This window comes from Camelus ferus, chromosome X (genome assembly GCF_009834535.1).
Source record: "Camelus ferus isolate YT-003-E chromosome X, BCGSAC_Cfer_1.0, whole genome shotgun sequence".
Classification (NCBI taxonomy): Eukaryota; Metazoa; Chordata; class Mammalia; order Artiodactyla; family Camelidae; genus Camelus; species Camelus ferus.
In genome coordinates, this window is record NC_045732.1 from 93,801,967 (window position 1) to 93,819,127 (window position 17,161).

Sequence of the window (17,161 nt, forward strand, 5' to 3'; positions counted from 1 at the left end):
GAATCTGTTCATTAACTTGCATGCGTGAAAATGAGTGAGAGCAAAGGAACATGTTAATAATCTTGGGAGTTTTGTTAGCTCAGAGAAGCTGCTGGACTCTGGGGAGATGGATGGAGCTAAAGTGTCATTGTCACAGGGGAGGCAACTATTGATTTCACTGACAAACCCTGCAATTATGGAACACAATGCCTAGTTACATTAATTAGAAGGTAGGGAGAGAGTGGAGCTTGGAGGCCCCGCTGGCAGGATAGAGGGAAAGTGTAGATCAGTCTTCTCTAAGATGTGGCTGGAGCTGGCAAGGCGTGCAGAGGGGAAGCTGGGAAGGAGGTTGAAGGCAGAAATCGGTTTGAAGGCCTCTATGAGAAAGGTATGAGATTTACTACCTTGGGTTGCATGTGTATTATATAAAATAATTTTTATATATATACTTTAAAATTGTAAAGCACTGTGTAACTAAAAATGTTTTTAGCAGGCAATACAGGCAAATGGTCTAAAAAGTCAGATGGGATAAAGACCTGGTATAAAGAGGTAGACAGTGAAAAATCAGTCTCCATCCCACCCTTGTCACCTATTTGTCGTTCCTGGGAACATCCACTATTCTAATTTTTGGTATATCCCTCCGGAGATATTCTGTCATATGTATTTATCACAAAGGAGAGTTACTATTCACACTTTTTTGTCTGTATTTGTTTTCACTTAACAACACAGCTTGGAAATCACTCCTTATGTTGATCTGCCTTATTTTTTAACATCTAGGTTATAATATTTCTTTGTACTACAATTTATTTAACTAGGCCCTTTGAAGGACATTTAATTTGTTTCAATGGCACCTGGTTTATCTTCTTAAAGTTCATCACGAAATAGCAAAACCAGTCCCCAACATAGTGTTACTGATGAAGGTTTTGGATTTTTTTTTGCTTAATATACCAATTTCTTTTTAAAAAATTATATATATATATATATATATATATATATATATATATATATATATATATATATATATATATATAATTGAAGTAAGTCAGTTTATAATGATGTGTCCCAATTTCTTTTTATTTGTATTTTTTCAGTGAGGAATAATCTTAGCATCCCCAAGACATTTTTAAAAAAACTGTATTTTAATGATGCAATAAAGAACTCCAGGTAAATCCCAGGACAAATTGCTTCTAAAGAACTGACGATTTAGCCTGGCCAAATCGAGTCTGCCAGGCTGGGCAGAGGTTTCTACAGATTCAGGCTCCAGTTTGGAAGGGGAGCTCAGGCTTTCAAGAACATGTCTTTTAATTTTTAAGATTTTAATTTTAATTTACCCCTTTAAGGAAGGCCCTGGGGATTGAACCCAGGACCTCATGCACGCCAAGCACGTGCTCTACCACTGAGCAATTTCCCCCACCCTACAAGAACACTTCTTTAAAGGAGAGGAACCCAGAGATGTAATGCAATGGAGTAAAAAGATTTCAGGGTCTGGAGTCAGAAGACTTGAGTTCCAGCCTCGGTTTTGCCACTAACTAGCTTGTGTGACCTTGGGGTAAGCCACACTCTGAGAAGTTCAGTGTTTCCCCATGTGTTAGATAGGGGCAGGGCAGAAATATCAAATCCATAATGCTGTTGTAAGGATAGGATGAATTAACAGCATTTCATAAAGTGCTTTTTATAAATGTTAATTGTAAGTATTGCCTTAAAGGACAGAGACATGAAACCAGACTAGCTAGAGCTCCAGGTAGAGAAAATACACACATGGGCACAACTTGCAATCTGAAAACCAGAAGATGGGCTGAGAAGGAAGTAGCCCCTTCCTGGCTTGATCTGTATTAATTCAGAACTTAACAAAGGGCAAGGTCACCCTTCCTGAAAAAATTCCTGTAGGTCTATTTAAATGTCCATCCTTGTCACAAACTGTTAGAAGGCATTCTGCTCTCCTTTATAAACAAATACTTTCTTTTTCCTCCTTTATAGTTCTCCACATTACAACCCACTGACCAAGGATGGAAGCCCATAACTGCCAGAGGGAAAGAGAGGATTTGCATTTTGAGGGGAAAATGCTCTCTAGACATGCCAGTACAGCGAAACCCAACAGAAGATTTGAAAAAGAATTGAACCATTTGACAGTTCATTGGGATGAGACCTAGAAACAGTACTGAGAAGGACAAACCCATCAGCATCCTGTGACACAAGGGAAGGACAGGAGGAGGGGGAGACACTAGCGTGTAAATTGCTGTAAGATTTTTAGAGGGTAACTTGGCAATATATTTGTTAAAAATAAAAATGCATGTACCCTGTCCTTCTGCCTCGCCTTCCTGAAAAATTTAGTCCTAAAGCCATTAGGTGAGGCAGAGCAAGGTAGGCATCCATGGTAGGGAGTGTGGAGGTGCAGATAGGGGTGTTGGAGACCAAGCAGGGTGGGGAGGTGTCCCTGTGGAGGGTGGATCCAGGTATCGTTGTGGAAGGGCAGCTTGGTGTAGGGAGTCAGATCCTGAGTGGGATGAGGAGAAAATCTCCGTAGGAAGGCAGCTGGTGAGGAGGAATGAGGGGCCCCAAGCAAGGAGAGCAGACATAGCATCAGGGATGGCAGCAATGCAAATAGAGACTGGTCACTGTATTCGTTATCTATTTCTGTGTAACAATTTACCCCAAACTCAGTGGCATAGAGCAACAGACATTTGTTATCTCAGTTTTTGTGTGTCAGGAATCTAGCTGGGTGCCTCTGGCTCTGAGTCTCTCACAAAGCTCCCATCTGAAGGCTCAACTGAGGGAAGATAGGCTTCCAAGTACATTCCTGTGGTGGTTAGCAGGATTTAGTTCCTCACGGGTGACTGAGGGCCTCAGATCCTCTATGGCTGTTGTCCAGAAGCCTCCCCCAGCTCCTTGCCATATGGGCCTCTCCGCAGGGTAACTAGCTTCCCAGAGAACAAAAGAGAGAGAATGTGAGAGAGCAAGAGAGAGAAAGAGAAAGAGAGCAAGAGAGAGTAAATTAGACAGAAGCCAGAGTCTTTTTCTAACCTAATCTTGGAAGTGATATCCTAGAATTTTTGCCAGATTCTATCATTAGAAGTGACTCACTAGATCCAGCTCACATTCAAGGGGAGGTGATTACGCAAGTGGATGAATACCACTAGTCAAGGATTGTTGAGGGCTGTCTTATAAAAAATGTCCACACTACCCAAAGTGACCTACAGATTCAATGCAATCCCTATCAACATCCCAATGGCATTTGTTAAAACAGAAATGGGAAAAACAACCCTAAAATTCATATGGAATCACAAAAGACCCCAAATAGCCAAAGCAATCTTGAGAAAGAAGAAAGAAGCTGGAGGCATCACACTTCCTGATTTCAAAATATATTGCAAAGTGATAGTAATTAAAACAGCATGGTACTGGCATAAAAACAGACATATAAATGAAGTAAGGCAGAAAGAGAAAGACAGATACCATATGATATCACTTATATGTGGAATCTAAAAAAAAGGACACAAGTGAGCTTATTTACAAAACAGAGACAGACTCACAAACATAGAAAACAAACTTTTGTTACCAGGAGGGAAGGGGGTGGGAAGGGATAAATTGGGAGTTTGAGATTTGCAGATACTAACTACTATATATAAAATAGATAAACAACAAGTTTATACTGTATAGCACAGGGAACTTTATTCAATACCTTGTAGTGGCCTATAATAAAAAAGAATATGAAAAGGAATATATATATATATATATGTATGTGTGTATATATAACTGAATCACTGTGCTGTACATCAGAAATTAACACAACATTGTAAACTGACTATACTTAAAAAACCCAGACATATAGACCACTGGAACAGAAAGGAGAGCCTAGAAATAAACCCATGCATGTACAGTCAGCAAGGGTGCCAAGACTACACAATGAGGAAAGGAGTGTCTCTTCAACAAATGATGTTGGGAAAACTAGATATCCATATAAAAAAAAAGGAAACTGGACTCATCTTACAACATACACAAAAATCAACTCAAAATGGATTAAAGATTTAAATGTAAGGTCAGAAACAGTAATTCCTAGAAGAAAACATGGGGAAAAGCTTCATGACATGGGTCTTGGCAATGATTTCATGGATATGACACTGAAAGCACAGGCAACAAAAGCAAAAATAGACAAATGAGGCTACATCAAACTAAATAGTTTCAGCACAGCCAAGGAAACAATTAACAGAGTGAAAAGGCATCCAATGGAATGGGAAAAAATACTTGCAAACCATATATCGGATAAGGGGTTAACACTCAAAATATATAAGAAACTCCTACAGCTCAACAGCAAAAAATCAAATAATCAGATTATAAAATGGGCAAAGGACTTGAATAGACATTTTTTCCAAGAAGATACACAAATGGTGGAGCACAGTGTTACTCCTGTGAGAGGCCTGCCAAAGATGTGTAACCTGAATCTAATCATGAGCAACATCAGACAAACCCAAATGGAGGGACATTCTCCAAAATAACTGGCTCATAGTCTTCAAAAGTGCTCAAGTCTTGAAAGTCAATGCAAGACCAAGGAAATATTTCGGACTGAAGGAGATGGAGGAGATGTGTCAACTAAAAGCACCATATGGGTCTGAAGTGGATCCTTTTGCCAAAACAGACCATTTGGGTATAACTGATGAAACTTGAATGGGACTTGAGGATTAGATGTCAGTAATCTATTAATATGAACTTTCTGATGTTGATGGTTGTGTCATAGTTAGATAGGAAAATATTCCTGTTGGTCAAAAAAATACACAAGAAATTATTCAGGAATAATGGGGCATCAGGTTGGTGACTTACTCTCAAATGGTTCAGGAAGAAAAATCCAGGGCATTCTATATTGTGCTCCTAACTTCTCTGTAAGTTTGTGACTGCTTCAAAAAATAATGATAAATAATGAAAAGGCAAAGACAACTGTTTCAGATTAAAGGAAATGACAAATGCAATGTCTGATCCTGAATTAAATCCTGGAACCCAACCCCAGTTCTTTTTGTTACAAAGAATATTATTTGTACAATTGGAGAACTATGAATATTTCTGTAGGTTAAATAGTAGTATTTTATCAATGTTAATTTCCTGATTTTCATATTTGCACTGTGCTTATGTAAGAGAAATATTTTGTTCTGAGAGAAACATGCTGAAGAATTTAGAATTGAACATCATGGCTAAAATTTACTCCCAAGTGGTTCGGAAAAAAAAAAACCAAGAATATGCATATATATTGAAAGGAAATGAGAAAACAAATGAACAAACTGTTAACAATTGGGGAAACTGGGTGAAAGGAATGTGGATATTCCTGCAACTTTTCTGTTAAGTCTGAAATTATTTTATAGTTAATAGTTACCAAAAAAAGCATGTACACTTTGTCCTGGCAATCCCTTTGCTAAAAAGTCCCCAACATGTATATGCAGATACATGGATGTTCATTGCAGTATTATTTGAAATAGCTGAAGACCAGGCTCAAAAAAACTGTCCATTGATAGAGGTTTTCCACATCATGAAACACTATGTAGCTGTTAGAAATAAGGAGAAAATCACCTTACACCGATTAGAAGAGCTATTAAAAAAAAAAAACCAGAAAATAACTGTTGGCAAGGATGTGGAGAAACTGGAACTTGTACAGTGTTGGTGGAAATATAAAATGGCCCAGCTGCTATGGAAAACAGTATAGAGGTTCCCTAAAGAAAAATTTTAAATAGAATTACCATATGATCCAGCAATCCCACTGCTGGGTATATCTCCAAAAGAATTGAAAGCAGGGTCACAGAGATATTTGTATGCCCATGTTTATAGCAGCACTATTCACAATAGTCAGGAGGTGGAAGCAACCCAAATATCCACTGATTGATGGATGGATAAACAAAATGTGACCTATACATACAAAGGAATATTATTCAGCCTTAAAAAGGAAGGAAAACCTGTCACACACTACAACATTGATGAACTTTGAGGGCATTATGCTAAGGGAAATAAGCCAGTCACAAAAAGACAAGTGCTGTGTGATTCTACTTCTATGAGGTATCTAAATTCACAGAAACAGAAAGTAGAATGGTCATTACCAGAGGCTGGGCAGTGGGGGCAGTGGGGAAGGAGAGTTGTTTAATGGGTACCGAGTTTCAGATTTGTGAGATGAAAAATTTCTAGACATGTCACAAACAATGTGAGTATACGTAATGCTATTGAACTGTACCCTTAAAAGTGGTTAAGACAGTAAATTTTATATTATGCGTCTTTTACCACAATAAAAAAGGGGTAGATCTAGATGTTCTGCTATGGAAATAGCTCCAAAAGAGATCAAGTGAAAAACCAAGGTGAAAAGCAGTATGTATGCCAATGCCATGATTCTGCGTGTGCCTGCTCGTGTGTGTGTGTGTGTGCGTGTGTGTGTGTTTAAAAGAGGGTATATGTTTGCATTTGCCCTTAAAATTTCTGGAAGGATGCACAAGAAGCTGTTAACAGTGACTGCTTCTAGGAGTGAGGCTGAGGGTTAAAGAGGGGAAAATTATTCCTACTTTTTCATTTTACTTTTTATTTTCAAACCTTCTGTACTATTTTTAAACCACATGCAAACATTATATTTACAAAAAATGTTTAACATTTTAAATGATGGCTAATATTGGGTGCTTATAATGTACCAGGTGTTACTCTAAGGACTTACATAGAGTAGCTTATTTAATCTGCAGAGTAACTCTATGAGGTAGGTCCTTTATTAGTATTACTGCCATTGTATAGAGGGGAAACTGAGTCTCAGAGAGGTTGAATAACTTGGCCAAGGTCACACATGGTAAGTACTGCTTGAGTCAAATTCCAGCAATCTGACTCTAAACCCCACCATTTTAACCACTACTCTATGCTGCCTAGAAAAAGAAGTCACTCTTCTTTTTTGTGTTAAAGACAAACTACATATATATATATCTTTTTTTAATTTAATTTTTAAAAAAATTTGGTGGGGGTCGGGGAGGTAATTAGGTTTATTTATTTATTTGTTTGTTTTTAGAGGATGTACTAGGGATTGAACCCAGGACCCTGCATGCTAAGCATGCAGCTCTACCACTTGAGCTATATCCTCCCCCCATACATATATCTTTAACAAATATAATATATGCTTATGAAGTGTAAAAAAAATGTAAAAAAACAAAAAGCTAGAGTGAAGGGGAAAATTTAACTCTGGGTCCTGCCAGCTAAAGACCAGCCTGTTAACCTTTTGGTAAGTGGCCATCCCGTCTTCAGCATATGCACTATTTTCCAGCCTACTTGAGATTATATTGTACATACAATTTTGTATTTTGCTTTTCTTCCTCTCCATATAATGTCATTTTCCTTTAAAGGCATCTCTTCTCAAGTCCTCTTATAAATAGTCACGGAGTTTTTAGAGCTGGTAATGAGGGCCCAGATTCACTTTAGAGAAGAGTAATAAAATCCTTGGAAAAGAAGAGCATGGAAGAAAAGTTGGGAAGGAAAAAGTATGGGTCTGCAGTTACTAAGAAATGGCTTCTGCTTACTTCTTCATGACTATGAAAGTCTAGATTCTATCTTTTCCTTCTTTCTGTTTATTATATTTTTGCTCTATTCATATTTGGACAGTTTTGTTGGGATCGGTATGCCTAAGTGACTGTGTCTGGGGGATGGCTGGACATTTTGGAAGTTTTTCCAGGAATTCAATTTTAGGAAAACCAGAAGGCCAAAAGTAGATTATTGCTGTTTTAGAGTCCAGAAAAAATAACAAGGATATAATGATGGCGAGCCCTAGAGTATTATGATGTTAGACGTAAAGTATAGAGATTACCTAGTCCAATTTCCCCTCATTTTACAGATGGAGAAACCAAGTCCCAGAGAAGTTAATCCATCACTATAGCTCACATTAGAGGAAGTCTGGACTAAATTTAGGTCTCCTGATTCCCAGGCCACTGTTTTATAAAACTTCTGAAACCCTTGAAAATCAATTAATTAATCCTTGCAAGAACTCAGTGAAGTAGGTTAGTGTTATTTATTCTGACTTTAGGGCCATTTACTGAAAAAGTGATTAGATGCCTGTAAGCCAAAACTGATTCTAGTGTAATTAAACATGGTTTTAATCACTCCAAAAAGAACAGACTATTAAGTAGCTTATCATCTTAGGAATTAGCTTTCAGCTTCTTGCCCAACCAGTTTAAAGATCACCACTTCTCACCTGGCATTTTAAATTCCTTTTATATTAGGCGTAAAGCCTGTATTTGCGTGGTAAGATTAAGCAAACGCATAGCCATTATATTAGCTGTGTCTCAGTGCTCCTCCAGTCCTCAGTAAGTGGTGAGCGGGGGAGGGGGAATGTGTCACTGTTGGACTTGCGTAAATTATTAGAATGCATCCATTTGCCTGTTGGTTTTCCTTCTAAATGACTTCCTTTGGCTGCAATTTCTTATCAGCCGTTTTGCTATATGGAATAAGCGGGAGACACACAATAGATTTCTTTATGTAATTTATTGTGGTAATTATTGTCTGAATATGATAAAATAGTTTGCCAAAGCAGACTTTAATTAAGGTTTGCTTAGGAGATTCTTCAATCATTAAAGCAAAGAAGTTGGAACGCTGAGTTCACAACTGCCATTGCAGTGGTTGTATTACAGAGCTAGGGAGTAGGTGACTTTGGAGTTCAGGGTCCCTTGTCTTTCCTTTTTCAGATTGCCTGCCTTCTAGTATTCACTGCTTTCATGCGGTTTGCTTTAGCATTCCTCCGGGGCTTGTCCTTTTCAGAATGTACCTCTAGTGACAAAATTATTTCCTGCCACCATGAAATGCCCAGTGCCCTGATCTCAGTCAGCAGGAGTAGAGGGATCAGAGACAGAGCTGAAAGGCCCCTTGGAAAGCATCTCATTTGATTTTATTGACGGGGAAACTAAGGCCTACAGTGGCATGATCACTTGCCCAAGGTTAATAGCAGAGCTGGAATTCGAATACCCTGAGGAATGATTTGACTTAGATGAGTCTTAGCTTCCTCCCCTGTAAGATGGAAATCAAGATATTTACTCAAGTTACCATGAGGATCAAATATGACAAAATAAGTGAAAACACTTTGAAAACTGCTATTTGGTACAGGTACCTAAAATTTTTTTTTCCTATTAAATTATGCTGCTTTCCTTATGCTAAGTGTGAATAATTAATAAATGTTACCATGTGGATCTTCCAAGTGGGATTTGCAGTTTGAAAGAGGAGGTCCTGAGGGCACATCTCACCCTAGAGGGAAAAAATGGACAAAGAAGCATTCCGGGTACCCCGCAAAGCACTTAGCTGGGCAAAGCCATATATTTTAACAGTAAGAACAAAGCCTGCTTTCAGAGGCCAGGGAGCTAAGGACTCTGTAAAGAACTTGAAAAACTGCCCGCACAGTAGTTCTAGCATCTAGGGTGGGGTTTGATTACATTAACTTAAAAGTCCCTTTTAACACTGAAGTTCTGTAATTGTGTGATTCCAGTTTATTCATTTTTACTACAGTCCTGTTCAGCTGCTTTTTCTTCAGACCCAGAAACATGAATGCCTATAGTATGTTACAAATTGCTGTCCTGATCTTATTGTTTATATATTTTTATTGAGATATAATTGACATATAACATTGGGTAAGTTGGAGGTGTACGACGCCTTGGTTTGATTTATCCTGATGATAACAAAGAAAAATAACAAGGCAAAATGACCCAACACACTCACAATAAACACATACTCACACATGCACAGAAGACTTTGACAAGTTGAGTTTTTTTAAGTTAAAGTAAACATGAAGGAAAAGGACCATAACCTCTGGCCTTCAAACTGCCAGACTTAATCGAGTGAACCTGAATATGAGTTAATGATACACAGCAAGGAAGAAAATCCCAGTCTCAGTTTCCCCAACTCTTCAGTTATTTGGATGAAATAAAGTCTAAACCAATCATTCTAGTCAGTGGCCTGATATCTATGTAGCAATGTGAATGGAAGTAGGATTGTTACATTCCACTCAGAAGCACCTGATGGAGGGATCAAATAAAATTTTTATTAAATCACATGTTTATAGCCCCCATACTTGACATATAGTAGGTGCTCAGGATACATGTGTTCAATGAATGAATAAAATATATAAATGTGATTTACAATAGCCAAGACATGGAAGCAACCTGTGTCCATCAACAGATGAGTGGATAAAGAAGATATGATGTATATATATAGTATTATATGTTATTATATTATATTATATTATATATATACAATGGAATATTCCTCAGCCATAAAAGGAATGAAATATTGCCATTTGCAGCAGCATGGATGGACCTAGAGATTATCATACTAAGTGAAGTAAGTCAAAGAAAGACAAACATCATATGATATCACTTATAGGTGGAATCTAAAAAAAAAGATACAAATGAACTTATTTACAAAACAGAAACAGACTCAGAGACATAGAAAACAAACTTTTGGTTACTGAAGTGGGGAGGGATATACTAGGAGTTTGGGATTAGCTGGTACAAACTATTACATATAAAATAGACAACAAGGACTTACTGTATAGCATAGGGAACTATATTCAATATCTGATAGTAATTATAATAGAAAAGATCTGAAAAAGAATATATATGTATATATGTATAACTGAATCACTTTGCTGTACACCTGAAACTAGCACAATATTGTAAATCAACTATACTTCAATTAAAAAAAATACATCAGTGTGTTGTAAGTCAGGATTAGGAGGGTAGGGAACAGGTTATTCCAGACTTTGTATCAAAGGCATAATAGTGTTGGAGACCATGGCTCATTTGAGAAACAACAGGGTGTTCAGTTGACCCAAAGTATAGAGTGCGCTGCAGTGTACGTGGAAGGGCTGGAAATGAGGCTGGGCAGGTGAGGCCAGATCACCGAGGGTTTTATATGCTTTGCCATGGGTTTTGGATCTTATACTGAAAGCAAAGGAGGGCGGAAAGGAAGTAGAAAAGGATTTGAAGCTGGGCTGGGCTTTGAAATTGAAGTGTGGTAACACGCTTATATTTGTGTTTAGCGGCAACTCTGGCTTCTGGTGTAAAATGGATGAGGAGAGGAGCTTCAGGAGACCAGCCAGGAAGGTGCAAGTCTACAGGTAAGAGGCCGGGTTAGGAGGCTCTTTAGCAATTGTGCAAAGAGGTTGAGGGCCTGAGCAAGGCACTGGTAGCAAGCAGAGATGGAGAGATATTTAGGACAGAATGAGCAGGCAAAAAGGTCTTGATAGAAGAGAGTGAAATTAGCATCCCCCATCAAACAAAACTCAATGACATTTACCAGCTAATCAGGTAGAAAACAGAGCCTTGTGATAGTGACAGCAGTGAGAAATCACTCTGGAGAGAGTTAACAGTAAATCTAATATGCATCAGCCATGTGATATGGCAGTCAAGAAAGCAAATGCCATCCTTAGGGAGCTCCAGTAGAAGAGTCTAGTGTCTGGACAAGGGACATGACCGTGCAGAAGGGTCTGTGCCTTGGGGTTGGGGGGATGGGGGTTCCCACCTTCCACTTTTGAAAGATACAAAGGAATTGGCTTAAACTCAAAGCAGAGACTTGAATCTAAGTCTTTGGAGCCATAGAGTCTGGAAGAATTGTGGGGCTAGAAGACTTGTCAAATTGTTGGCCCACCATGGGGAAGTTGGCTTTGCATGAAGTTACCAGGGGGCCAGTTTCACTCAGCCTTAAGCCATGAGGCAGACACGCAAGCGGCAGTCAGTGGAGCCAGTGAGTCCGTTACTGGAAGTTGTCCAGACAAGAGGGCAGGGACCCTGTACGTGGGAAAACAAAGCCAAAAACCAAAAGCAAAAACAATCAGTGAGGTGATAGAGCCAGTCGATGACCTTCGAGGTTCATGTTGACCCTGTGATGTGTAAGTCCTGGCCAAGTGGGTGTACATTTCTCAGCAGTGCTGCCTTAGGAATGAGGTGGAGAACAAACACTCTCTCGTTCACTTTCTTATACTAGTTTATTCAAAGTAAATAGGTCGCGTGGAGGTCGGCAGACCAGGTGAGTTGCAGCCTCTAAATCACTATAATTTCGTGCAGGGGTGGAGGGTGGGGGGAGCCTGGGCAAAGCCTTGCAATCGTCAGGAGCAACCTCGCAGTGGGATAAACTTTGGCTCAGGCTCTGCCGCACGAGAGGGGCGGGGTTACTTGAATGGGTCCTCATGAGAAGGCGATTGGCCCCGGGGGAATCGAAGGGGCGGGACTAGTCCATTGTTGCCATTGGTCCTGAGGGCGAGTTGAGGGATGGCAGTGAGGGGGGCGGAGCCCGCAAGGGGAGGCAATTGGCTTGGCAAGAGCCCACCGAGGGGAGCGGGCGGGCCGGCGGGCGAGCCCCGCAGCCTGGAGCTGGGAGCCACGAGCGGGAGCGGGCAGCCGGGAGGCGGCTGCGCGAGCTCGCCAGGGCCGCAGCGGGGCGAGGGGCGCACGGGGCGTTGGCACTGGGGCGCGCGCCTGCGTCGCCGACTTGGATGCGGTGGGGACGCTTCTGCGCCCCGTGCGCTCGAAGCGAGCCATTCAACAGCTGGCCTCGCAGGCCACAGTCGCAGGGAGTGACTGGGAGCTTTGCTGGTTGAGATTACGGCGACTGGAAAGAGGCAGCGGCGGCGGCAGTCCGGCTACCCCCGCGGAGACCAGAGCGGAGACGCAGCGGTTCCTCAGGCTCTGGGTAAATGCCCTCCGCTCTGCTCGCAGAGCAGCAGCCACGTCCCGCTGCGTCTCGGCCGGCTGGCCGCCCTGGCCTACAGGAGCTGGGTGCCTGCAGATAGGGCCACGTCGGACCTTGGCGGGGATTTGGGAGGGGATGCGCAGGAGACCCAGGTCGCCCCGCCTGCCCCTGCAGAGTCAGTGTTTCCAGAGATGCTCCTGAGCTCTTCCCCTGGTCCTCTCCCTTCACCCTAGACCTTGCCGCACCTCCCCCGGCCATGGCGCCGCACTAGGGGGCGCTCTGGCACCCACTCAAGGGCTCACTTTGGCCGCTGCTCCAGCCGAGGTCACTGGAGGCATTCCCCTGGGGTACGCTGGCAGTAGCATCCTGCTAATGCGAACTGAAGGTGCCCTCTCCTGTTCGGTCCACACGTCAAGGGCAGGGCGCTCTGCTTCCCCCCTGCTCCTGTGCACTCATCTAATTAATCGTCAGCAGGGATCCCCCGTCCCTGCCCACCCTGTGACCCGGTCCTTGGCTTCAGGGATTTGTCAAGAGTCTCCCTTGAGGTTTACAGTGCGGGTGGAATAAAGTCCTTTCCAGCCTGACTGGGACAGCAGGGCTCACCCACAGGGCACGGGGCACAGGGTCCTGAGCTTGGATTGGGGGGCAACAGGGCCAAGGAAGAAGCAAGTTGCAGAGGCCCATGCTGGAGGAGAAACTGCCTTCTCCAAATGCAGGACAATCAGGTGGTCTTGGTTTTTGGGACCCGCGTGTGTCTTCCTTACATTTGGTCTCCTGCTTTTTACGATTTTATTTAAAGCCAACTGCTACGGGGGGAACTTTTGAATGCTGCTAACTCCAGGGAGTGATTTGTATTGGGAATACTGGGTTCCAGCATGAGGACTGGTTACCCTTTGGACCTTTTCATTTTCTCTGTGTGTTTTCTAAATTGAGAATAAGGTCTCAAAGATTATACCAGTTTGGGGCTGTTTTCCTACCTGCCTCTGGTCTAACTTTGGAACTTCATGCTGTTGAAAGACTGTACACTTGAGCAGCATGATGGATAGGGCTCAGTCTTCATGCTGAGAGAACCACTCTTGGGGATAATATAGTTGGGATCTCTCCAGTTCTGGGTTTTTTGTTTGCTTTTTTAAAGGATGTGGCATTCTAGTAGTCACATTTTTTCTGTGCCCTGTTTCTTTGTTTGGGAGGGAGTCACTCAAAGCATGGGGTAAGTGGAAGCATGGAGTAATGTACATGAAGGAATTTATTTTCACTTTGATTCATGTTAAGCACAGAGAAAAGTGGCTAGTGGAATAGGCCTGCTGGCATGGGTGCCCAGGGGACCCCAGCTATTATGCGTATCAGAGGATAGGTGGGGCTGACTGGAGGTGGAGGGACATTGAGGGAAGGGGGCAGAACCAGCAGAGACCATCTTGTCTCCTGTGGTGGGTCATGGGCTTTACATGTAGTCCCAGGCAAAGATCACACCTGCAGGGTGGCCCATTTGTCTTGGTTCTCCATCAGAGAGTGGCCTTTGACTGACTTCATGTGTCACCTTCAGCATCAGAAGGGAAAGTGAGGCATAGAGATTGGGGAATGTGAAGGTGGTGGCGGCGGCGTGTGTGTGTGTGTGTGTGTGTGTGTGTGTGTGTGTGTGTGTGACAGAGACAGACAGAGAGAGAGACTTGTTTTAAATGCCGAAGCAGCTCTCTGCCACAGGGAATGGCTACATATTTGTCTTCCCAGCATGCGCTCTGCCTTTGCTAGAGAGGGACTTTTGCTGAGCTATTTCAGAGCCGGGGTGATGTTATTTGTGCATCTCCCTGACTTAGTGTCCACTTGGGTCTGTGTCAGTTCTGTTATAACCAACATGCTCCTAGAACTTGAAGAAGCTTTAAACCAAGCTGGAGGCCGAGGTAGACTAATGCCTGGGGCACAGTCTGAGCAGACATGGACCACATGGAATCCAGTAGTGCTTTGTTCAGAAGTGACAGTGTGAGATCTGGACCACTTACCGGAGAAGATCAATCATAATAGTAATAATAAGGGCTCACATTAATTGAGCACTTATAGGTGTTAAATATTTAACTTGCATCATTTCCCTTAAACCTTCAAATATTCTGTGAGGTAGGCATCGTTATCTTCTGATGTTCAAAGAGATTAGGTAAATCACTTAGCTGGTTAATGGCAGAGATGAGATTTGAACCAAGATCTGGTTGACCCCAGCCCTTGAGCTTGAAAGCATTTTACTGTTTAATGTCACAGATGAGTTTTCATAAAAGAGATGCGATGTGAACAAGGCTTTGTAGGGCAGATGGGACATCCAGAGGGAGACAGGACATAGGGAGGGAGGGGATTAATGTGTTTGGAGGAACTCAAGGGAGACCAGCCCAACTAGAATGGGGGATGGACACAGAGCATGATGAACTATGAGGCTGGTGAGGTGGGGTGGGGCCATGTTTTGGAGAGCCTTGAAAGGAACTTGTGACTTGATGCAGTAAGAAAGAGGGAGATGTGAAGAATTTCTGAGCAAAGAAGAGCACGGCAAAGCCAGTACTAATCCCTTGGTGTGCCCTGCCTGGGTCCCTGAGCCTGTCCCTGCCTCACTCTTTCTTGAGAACCTTGCCCAGCTGTCAGCATATTTAGCTCTTGTTTTTGAATTTCTTGAACCTTTGGGGAGCACCAGGTACATGCAACCAAGCAGAAGGAGCAAGTTAGGGGCCTGGGGTCAAGTTCAGCCCTAGATGGATGTGCCTCAGCCTGTACAATATTTGAGAAAGCAACTGAATTAGGGACCAACATTGAAAAACCGAAAGAGCTCAATAAAAATCAGGATTTCCAGCTTCTGTTGAAATGCCAGAAGGCTAGGTCTATGTTTCACCTGCGGAAGGCAGAGCTGTGTGGTGCTGGCCCCTTTAGCTGGGGTCACGCCCCCTACATCCTGGGACCATGTACTTGACCCTGTGGGCCCCAGACCCCTCCTCTAGGGAAACAAGCCCCACTGGGGAAGATTCCAATTCAGGATTAGCTTCTTGTCTTCCCGTGTAATTAGGGAGTTGTCGGACCTGCCCTAGAACCGACTCTGAAATGCGAATAATCTCAACACACAGGAAGGCTGTGGACCTCACTGGGGAAGCATTAATGGCCAGGAACTGAGCATTATCCGCATGTAGTACCTTTCCTCTGGGCTGGGGTTTCGAAACCCGCTCTGCTCGGGTCCTAAAGAGATAGTCTGGTGGGCCTTACAGCTAGTCTTCATCCTCCACTTGGACTCAGGTTTTCTTTTTGCTGCAACATTTGTGTGTAGGACTTGGGTCAAAATGATGAAAAGAATTCAAGGGGAAAAAAAGAAACTCAGAAATGACAACATAAAAAGTAACGTGTTAAAAAGGTTATTCTGAAATGAAAAACAAACAAACAAATAAAAAGGTTAATCTGGAAGTCCCAGAAAGCACTCCATATGTTCTAGAGGGACAGGTCTGGGCCAGACTGTGGTGGCATTGGGGGTGGGAGGTCTTCACCGTGTAGATCTGTCCAGGCACTGCAGGATGTTTAGCAACTCTGGCCCCCTGCTCACCCAGTGCCAGCAGTGACTGTGACAACTACAATCAATTGTGACTATGCACATCCCACCACTCTTGAAGGGAGCAGGGCGAGCGTATTGGAAAACCACTGAAGTCTATTCCCAGGTGTTCTGACGCTCATTTCATGAGGAAGAGTGTTAAACCCATTGTCCTTTCTCTGTGGCCCGAAGCATCCTGTGCTTCTAACCATTTTCTTCCCCAGATTGCAGTTAATTGTCTTCATTTCTTTTTCTTTCTAGATTCAGTTGTTTGAGGGTAACTCATCACTGTAGCCCCCAAAGTGTCTTAAACGGAGGAGCTGCACGGTAGGTACCCTTGAGGGATCTCCACATTCACGGATTAATGTTAGTAGCTCTAGGAGCCCTGAGAGAACAAGCAAGTCTGCGTTAGCATGTCACTCTCTGTCTCCAGGTGTGACTATTAGTATTTTCAATATGAGACGAGCATCTTTTCAATGTAGTTGATGAGTAAATTCTCAGTTTCAGGTAGGATTTTATGTTAGGTTCCTACGATGCGTCAGGTCTTGTTCTAGGCTCTGAAGATAAACTGGTGAACCCTACAAATACAGCCCCTGCCCTCATGGAACTTACAGACTGGGGCTGGGGGTGGGGCAGACAAAAAGCTGGTTAACAAATACACATGATCATTTGATCCTTTCGGGGTTAGAGTGAAAATAAGACGAGGTGATACACTACAACACGACAGGGGTGGGAGCAGTGCTATATAAGATAGTGATCAGGGAAGGCTTCTCTGAGCCAGATCTGAAAAATGATAAGGAACCAGGCATGAGAAGAGCTTGGTGGGGTGCGTGGGGGTGGAGAGCACTTCAGCCAGAGCCAAGTACCAGGGCAGAGGCTCTGAGGAGTGAACCTGATGCGTTTGAGGAACAGTAAGCAAGGCCAATGTGACTGGGATGGGGAGGACAAGGGCACTTGGGAAGAAGGGTACAAGAT

The 17,161-nt window shown here is 42.6% G+C and overlaps 1 protein-coding gene across 4 annotated transcripts in view; it reads left to right on the forward strand.

Annotated features, from left to right (window-relative positions):
* Window positions 1-17,161, forward strand: part of LOC102507515 (A-kinase anchor protein 17B) — a 108,026-nt gene that overhangs the window by 68,557 nt on the left and 22,308 nt on the right. Inside the window, exons 1-2 of one of the 4 annotated variants that reach the window (XM_032475033.1) lie at window positions 10,984-11,071; window positions 16,448-16,513. Coding sequence is in view for 2 of the 4 variants with exons in the window: in XM_032475035.1 (XP_032330926.1) it covers window positions 11,019-11,071 (53 nt within the window). In the remaining 2 variants the exon portion in view is untranslated. Of the gene's footprint in view, window positions 1-10,921; window positions 11,072-12,345; window positions 12,643-16,447; window positions 16,514-17,161 lie in introns of those variants that run through there. The other 3 variants (XM_032475034.1, XM_032475035.1, XM_032475036.1) reach the window with 3 other exon arrangements.